Genomic DNA, 8665 nt, shown 5'->3' with positions numbered 1-8665 from the left:
CTTAATACATATCCGAAAAGGTAAAATCTCACCAAGCTAACAGTTTGGGTTGCCAGGGATGCAAAAGACAGATAAACATGCATTGTAACATGACATTTTTACTTCATGCAAACGCAATACAAGATGTAACGAAGTTTACGGCACATTTTCAGTTTAGGTACAGATGTTTTAAGTTATCCTGGCCAGGATTCAACTAGTGTTAGAGCTGTTCTCACCTCTGTTACACACAGTATCTCCTCAGTTGTACAGTTGGAAGGGACTTGATTCAGATATAGCCCATCCAGTAGAGAAATCGGTTGAGTGTGGATGGCTGCTTGGCTGAGCAGTCACCTGGCACACTGTGTACTAAGATGCCAATATCCTAATGCAAAGTCCTCTCCCACCTGCCCTGTGTGTCTCTTCCATTAACACACCTTTGACACTTGTCGAGGTGCACTTAATTGAATCCTGGCCGTAAGCTTGGCAGTCCATCCCAGTGCTGTCCCACATAAACAGAGGGCCAGCTCCGGTCGTCTGTAGTCTTTTCCCATTACCTGACTCAACAGATACCTTTTGAGTCGTCTTTAATCAGAGGGATTTTCCTCCCAAGTGCGCAGATGGGTGAGAATTAGCGCCACTCAGTTACGATTAGGCGGTTATGGGGGTAGCATTAGGGACCTGTTTGTTTATCGTGTCAATAAAAGGAACCATGCACTTGTCAGATCCCATGAAACGATAGGTGACCACGTTGGATTCCCATGGTAACAACCTGCAGAGAGAGCATAAGACAAGAACTTACGATGCTTATCATTTACTAAAAGGAGAATATCAGGTCAAGAGCAAAATAAAATTTGATTAAAATGGGGAGTCAAATGTCATGCAAAATCCAAAAACAGTTTATTTCCAGGAAAATACTAGAACTTATAAATAAAGGTTCAGCGCTTCTGTAAATACACGTTGGGCACTGGTACTCACGCTCTGCATAGGAAAGGCACATAAGTGAGCCGTGGGATGCACACCAGCGGTTGGTCTATCAGGATGGCATTCATGGCCTGCTCTACACAGTACTGAGGCTCCAACGGCGGTAGGATCAGTTCCACCTCTTCCCTAATGGTGGCACCAAAGAACAACAGAAAGGATGTTGCATGCAGACAAATTCATCACTTGAGGTCTAAATCGGTCCACCCACAAATAGTCGACGTAAATCACAGCATGTGGAAAATAGCTGGTAATCAGCCATGTAATGTCATCTGCTTACCGAATTTTACATCCTTCAAACATGCCCGTGTCCACAATGTAGGGGCACACCAGTGTAGTCTTGACTCCATCAATCTCCTCAGCCAGCAGCTCATGGGCCAAAGATTCATGAAAGCCCACTGCAGCAAATTTACTGGCGCAATAATCCTGTCTCGGATAAAGACAACGCCACACATCAGAGCAAGCTGACCCTATCATCGAAGCAACATCAAATATTAAACATGCGATGTGATGGCAGACTATTTAATCAGTGCCTTTTGTGCAATTCAAGCCCGGTTTTATGACTCGGTTCTCATATGCAGAATTTTACAAGGAAGTGGTACCATAACAATATGTCCATAACAATAAAGCTGTCTAATTCTGATGTGCACAAAGTGTTAATAATATTGTCGGCCTCCCGGAGTCTCCCGCCCTGGCTCACCTCCACACAAGCTGTGCTGAAGAGACCAAGGACGCTGGCAATCGTCACTATGTGGCCGTGATTTTGGGCCTTCATCTGGGGGAGGAAGGCCTTCACCATCTAACACACACACACACACACACACACACACACACACACAAACACACAATATTTTACTAGGTTAAGGGGCAGCAACAGGTATAGCGCTCACATGATTCATGCCTATTAAAGGTTGCTCAGTGTAATGAAAGCATATCATGCATGGGCACAGTTACTTAAGAGGATTGGTATGGGAAATCTCATCACCCTTAAATTTGCTCACAAGAAGGGTGTTGCCCTGCTAAGGGGATAAAGGTATTAACTGTACAGTTTACATGTCAGGTGCCACTACGCACAATAACATGCACTGTGTAGCAACTGATGTAAAATGCTAGCGGTTCTTAGAAGTTTTGCAATGCAAAGCTTTTAAGTTTAGCATTCCTAAAATGTACAGTGTGTCGTCCTGTTTCTTTGCATAAAGTGACAGAAATCTGATCAAATAACACTAATCGAGGCATCTCAGAAGTGGAAAATTTTACACCATTTATACACAAGGCCCTGTTCCTGCTCTAAAATTTGAATCTTATGAAGCCCACATCATGCTTTTATCAGCCTAGACTATGTTCGCCACAGACTTCTCACCCAGAAGTGGGCGTGGCTGTTGACCTTCATGGTCTTCTCCATCAGCTCATCAGGACAGTCCAGCATGCGATGCCCAGCCACCACCCCGGCGTTGTTGATCAGCATGGTAACGTCTCGGCCCAGGTCCCTTCGCACCAGATCCGCGTTGCGGTACACATCCTCGGGGTTGGTCACGTCCACCGTGTAGGTGTGCGCCGTACCCCCCATCTCGTGCACCAGCTTGGCTGTCTGCTCATTGGAACTGCTGTTGATATCCCATAAGACAACCTCCGCCCCATGCTTGGTGAATTCCTGAGCAAAGAGGCGACCGATGCCACCCCCTGCTCCAGTGATCAGCACCAGTTCACCGTCTATGGGCTTGGTACGTGGGCGGAGGACAATCCGCAAAGAATTGCGGAGGATGAAGTAAATCACATCCAGCAGCATCATCTGGAGGTCCATTAGGAAAATCATTTTGCCCCGACACTTAAAATAACAGTCTGGAAAGTGAAAAATGAAAGTGAATATTTTAGTTATCGTGCCCGTTGTCGTGTCCGGTGGCGGCGTGTTTGGTTCTGCCTGGCAGGGGGAGATGGTGATGGATTGATTGCAAAGGCTGCATGCAGACAGCCAAGCTGGTGTTTCCCTCCTTCTGTGCACATAACCTCCGTCCTTGGTTTATTTAAACACTAGCCTGCCGGATTAGAGGAAATACCTTGAGCTCCCAATGAGACCACTTTTGTCTTGAACCGTGAACGTGTAGGATTTCGTCATTGCTTGAAAAATTTCACGTGCTGCAGAGGCAGACTTATGAGTATGAGAAAAGACTTTTGTCGTCTGCCGTAATCCTCCCTGAAAAAATATTACTACATGGTACTACATTCATAGTCAGACATCAGCTTAGAACTAGTGGATGGCGAGAATGTGCAGTACTTTGAATGCCAGCATGAAATTACTGTAATTAAGATTAACATCAACAACTGATAAACGAGAAATGTTTCAATGTCCATTTTTTTCAGTAATCACGCCATGCCAGCAAACGTGGAAGAGTTACAGTAGATATATTGTATTTTTGTATTTTGTTTTTTGTTTTACCTTTTTTAATTTATGAATTGACATTATTAATTTGTTTATTTAGTTATTTATGCATGGTTTCTTCATGATGCCGGGGCTAAAAGATAGCGGTGCAATATTTATTCGACTATTTCATTTTCCCATTGCTGATTGCGTTCCCGCTCCACCCCCTGCCCTGCAGCAGCCAGTTTTACTCTATTAAGCGAGAACCTAAGAGGATTATCGACACATGAGCAGCAAGTCTCCGTATAGTTGCTTATGTACCCAAGAAGGCGTAGTTGTCTGCATCACGTTCTTGTTGTGTTGGTGAACACTGCCTGCCTTGTTTGCTCTCTATACTGTACAACGTCCTCCCACGGATCCGGGAGCACAGAACTGTGCAGCCTGTTAAGTAAGGTGGAAATCTCATAAATGCCAACATGTGATTCATATGCAAGTGTACGGACCATCATATCAATAGAAAAATTAAATCGTCAGTTATTTTTGCATCCACTATGTGCATACTTTGATGGGCAGAAAAAATATTGTTCAATGTAGACTGCATCTTTTGGGAAGATGGCGCAAACTCATGTTTGCAGCGGCCTCACCCTGTATCGGTGTGGGAAGATGCCGGCGTGAACTTACATTTGCGGCGGCCTCACCCAGTGCCGTCCATGCAGTGTCTTTGTCCGCGTCTGGGTTTGTGTCTTCGTCTGACGGCCGGGAGAGCTGGCGCTGGATCGACTGGGGGAGCTTGGTCTGCTGCATCCTGTGGGCCCGGGGACCATGGCCCTGCTCAGAGCTGTGCCCGAAGAGGAAACACTGAGGGTGGTCTGACAGGATGCGGAAGCGGGTCAGGCTAAGCTAACTGCTAGCAGACCGGCAGTTCTGATAACACCGAGGGCGGTCTGGCGTTGACTTTTTAGTGTCGTCATGTGGAGTGCGGGGAGGTGTGTCGAAGGTGTCTGGCTGGGAGAGCTGGCATTGGATCGGCTGAGGGAGCCTGGTCTGCTGTGTCCTGTGGGCCCAAGGACCACGGCCCTGCTTAGAGCTGCACCCAAAGAGGAAACACAGAGGGCGGTCTGAGAGGATGCAGAAGCGGGGCAGGCAAAGCTAACTGCTAGCCCATGCAGACTGGCAGTTCCGACAGTCATCCTGGCTGGCGTTAGTGATTTTTTTTTATATACATATATATGTGTGTGTGTGTGTGTGTGTGTGTATATATATATATGTTGGCTATATGTGTTTTTGTAGTTTTGTAGGTTTTTTTGTGTAGTTTGGATATATGTGTTCTTGTAGGTTTTGGCTGTGTGTTTTTGTCTTTGTGTTGCACATGTTGTGGGCTGGTGGAAAAGATATTTCATTTCATTACATGTACGCAAATACATGAAATGAAATGACAAATAAATGCTCCTGATCGCTGATCTTTACTGCAAAAAATACTGGAAGAAGGTCGGTTGGTGAACAGCAGGTGGCCTGAAGTCTAGTGCTGACACTTAATATTGGCAAGAAAGGTCTAGAAATGTGAATCTAACACAGCATTGGTGTAGCTGTGCCTGACTGTGTCCTGACTGGATACTCTGCAAAAAATAACAGTGATATGGATCCAATAGTTCTGCTGTGTTTACTAACGGCTAACATGCCATTCAGACCTTTCTGGTTCTTGTCTCAGGTGAAATGAGGCTATTTGTCCCTATAACATACAGTCTGCATGCTTAGTGTCTCCATACATTATGTCCACAACCACATTTTTCGGATTTGTGTGATGTGAGAGAGGTAAAATTAAGACGAGACTAAAGATAGATCATTACAACGCCGTGGGACAGCTGTGTGATGACATTGACAGGATCCGCAAGTCCTCTCGTGAAAGGCGTTTGGATGGATGTACTGTCGCTGCACATCTCCTGACAGGTATTGATAAGACGAGCGTGCCGGTGCTGGTCTCCGTTCAGTATCACCTCCTTCATTGCCTTCCCTCTGGGTTCAGATGTGACCAAGCAGCCGTGCTGATGTTCCCCGAGTTGACTGGGGGTGTTTTCATCACACGAACAGTAGCGACAACACACGTGTTTAGCGCCGACTCATTGCCGGAGCAGTAAATGGATGGGGTCCCATTTCCACAAGCCGCGCAAGTCCCATGGGGCCACGGTGCAGGCTCGGTGCTCATCCAACGCTCCTCTTCAAGTCAATTTTATTTGTATAGCCCAATATCACATCATACAAATTTGCCTCCGGGGGGCTTTACAGCAACACAACATCCTGTCCTTAGACCCTCGCATCGGATAAGGAACAACTCCCTAAAAAAAACCTTTAACAGAGAAACAATAGGAAGAAACCTCAGGAGGAGCAACAGAGGAGGGATCTCTCTCCCAAGATAGACGGACGTGCAATGGATGTTGTGTTTACACAATTTACACAGTACAGCGTTGTCAAGAGGGTAACAGAATCACAATGGAATTATAAAATATATGAAGAATATAATGAGGAGGATACCAAGCAGTGTCCAGATGCCACCGGGACAGCCCAGGACCCGAGCCACGTGACCACCATCACCATGTAGACCTGACAGGAGGACAGACTACACATGCACACAGCGGAGACTCACATCACACCATTCACACACACGGGAGATGAGACAAGAAAAACCATTGGCCACACATCAGAGACAGAAGGATTTGACATTAATTAATTCATTCATTCATCTTCAGCCGCTTCTCCGGGGTAGGGTCATGGTGGCAGCAAGCTAAGTAGGACACTCCAGACATCCCTCTCCCCAGCAACGCCCTCCAGCTCCTCCTGGGGGATCCCAAGGTGTTCTCAGGCCAGATTGGACATGTAGTCCCTCCAGCCAGTTCTGGGTCTACCCCAGGGTCTCCTCCCAGTTGGCCGTTCCCGATAAACCTCCAAAGGAAGGCGCCCAGGAGGCGTCCTAATCAGATGCCCGAACCACCTCAACTGGCTCCTTTATATAGGATATAACAGGATAACTACATTATATGGATTTATAAGATATATAAAATGTGATGAGGGGGATGCCAAGCAGTGTCCAGATGGTGACCACCGTCACCATGGAAACCTAAGAGGAGGACAGACTACGTGCACACATGGGAGACTCACATCACACAGTTCACATACACAGAAGAGAACGGAGAAGACATGCGAGAGAGGAGAACAGCTGCAATAATCAATAATCTATACTCTTCATCAGCAGAACAGGGCTTGGTATATTGAGACAGAAACTGACCCGCCATGCATGCAGTACAGGTCGCGAAGTTCTCAATTTGAAGGCAGCTAACTCTTCCTCTCTATCGCAGTCCGGCTGTCTTCCTCTCACACTGGCATGCATGTAGATAAAGACTGTCAGCACAATGACTCTGAATTTTAACCGAGTTTTCATACTGCAGTTTATCCGTAGAAAGCTCTGATGCTCCATCCAGTATATCATCATCCCCCACTCCCCCCTCTCTCTCTCACACACACACACCCAGATAGAGGGAATGTGAGTTTGAGCGGAGGCCCGTGTGCTGCACCACTGTCCACATTGTTGTTGTTTCTGCATGATTAAGCCCAGCCATACGAATCTGACTAATCCCCTCTTTTCACATGTTCACACACACATGGCCAGGGGAGCCGGCTGCTTACACCAACAGAACTGCAGAGGAAGGCCGATGTAAAGCAAACTGTTCATTCTTCCTATTAGTTCTGCGACGGGAGAGTGGGCCTGTGGCCTCTGCCATACATACTTTCAATTTTCCTTCGCATATTTGGATCTTAAAGGCTCTTTTCAGCAGCGCCATTTGGCTCTTCCACCGACGCAAACGCTGAGCATGCAAAGCGTCTCGGAGTACAGCATTAGAATTACAATGGCCAGTGCATAAATCGATTAACCAATGGGACTGGATGAATGAATGAATAGCTCAAGTTATTACCGCCTGCATGTGTAGGAAGGCTACACCCAAAAACTTACTGACTTGGTTTGTTGTCCTCCTTGGAGTAAAACCAGTTTTCCCCTTCCCTCTAGTGCACATCAAACACAACATCTCAAATACAGCCATAGGCCTGCCTACCACAAGACCAGAGAGCAGCCAGCATGGGAGACGCAACAGTAACACAACATGTGTCACACCACAAAGACAAGAGACTTGCTTTCATTCATGGTATGCGGGTTATAATTTATTCTGGTAAATTCATTTATTTGGGGGGTTTTTTTGTCCTTCAAGACTGAATAAATTCTGCTTGACTGAATTAAAATGGCGCCACGGTGGCGCAGTGGTTAGCGCGGTCGCCTCACAGCAAGAAGGTCCTGGGTTCGAGCCCCGGGGAAGTCCAACCTTGGGGGTCATCCCGGGTCATCCTCTGTGTGGAGTTTGCATGTTCTCCCCGTGTCTGTGTGGGTTTCCTCCAGGGGCTCCAGTTTCCTCCCACAGTCCAAAGACATGTGGGTCAGGTGAATCAGCCGCACTAAATTGTGCGTGTGTGTGTGTGCATGTGTGTGTGTTGACCCTGTGATGGACTGACGGCCTGTCCAGGGTGTCTCCCTGCCTGCCGCCCAATGACTGCTGGGATAGGCTCAAGCATTCCTGCGACCCTGAGAGCAGGCTAAGCGGATTGGATAATAGATGGATGGATGGATGGATGAATTAAAATGAGTGTGATGCCACACAGGGCCATCAATCGGTCCCTTTCAGAGATACCGAGGTGACACGGTTGAGGAGGCACCAATCATTCACGGACCTTGAGCCAAAACTGACAATAGGTCTAAAGTCACCACAGCACATAGGAGCAAATGGGAAGATTTTACAGACATGCTGCGTTCATGACAACTTGGAACTCAGATCATTTGCATTCATGTGGAGGATAATGTGAAATTCTGAGATTAAAGACAATGTGAAATTAAAATTGACTTTTCATCTTTTTAACTAATTTTTCCAGTCATACTTATCAACAAATTATGCCAAATAAATCACGAAATTCTGTTTTATACTTAGGCTATTCAGTATCAGACTCTAATCATTTTAAACAGCCACGTTTTTGTGATTGTGTCACCAAGTCCAAGCGGGCGGGCAAGCAACGTTTCAACTAAATGTTTGCCTCCCAGCATCATACAAAACCTGCAAAACCACAATCCAATCAGATGCTGAAGGTTCAAATCACATCCCTTTCTATACCCCCCCCCCCATACACAGAGTCCTGCCCTCATATCCCTTTTACTTGGAAATAGAAGTCACACACAAGCGCGAACCAGCAGTCATTGGGCGGCAGGCGGGGAGACACCCTGGACATGACGCCCGTCCATCACAGGGCCGACACACACAC

At 46.6% G+C, this 8665-nt stretch overlaps 1 protein-coding gene across 3 annotated transcripts; it reads right to left on the bottom strand.

Moving 5' to 3' along the window:
- Positions 1–68: 68 nt before the first annotated feature.
- Positions 69–2770, bottom strand: rdh20 (retinol dehydrogenase 20). Of its 3 annotated transcripts, none has more exons than XM_056274420.1 (5): positions 2318–2770; positions 1658–1756; positions 1238–1383; positions 955–1086; positions 69–748 (listed from the first exon to the last, which is right to left on the bottom strand). In XM_056274420.1, exons 1-5 carry the CDS (start codon positions 2768–2770, stop codon positions 628–630), a joined length of 951 nt encoding a protein of 316 aa, XP_056130395.1. In that variant the 3' UTR covers positions 69–627. The 3 variants fall into 3 exon arrangements, with proteins under 3 accessions (XP_056130395.1, XP_056130397.1, XP_056130396.1); XM_056274422.1 differs by having other exon boundaries at positions 955–1081; XM_056274421.1 differs by lacking the exon at positions 69–748 and having other exon boundaries at positions 823–1081.
- Between the last annotated feature and the right edge of the window lie 5895 nt (positions 2771–8665).

The sequence above is a fragment of the Lampris incognitus genome, chromosome 2 (genome assembly GCF_029633865.1).
Source record: "Lampris incognitus isolate fLamInc1 chromosome 2, fLamInc1.hap2, whole genome shotgun sequence".
NCBI classification, from domain to species: domain Eukaryota; kingdom Metazoa; phylum Chordata; class Actinopteri; order Lampriformes; family Lampridae; genus Lampris; species Lampris incognitus.
Note: the sequence above shows the minus strand (reverse complement) of the source record. Positions and strands in the feature narration are given on the sequence as shown.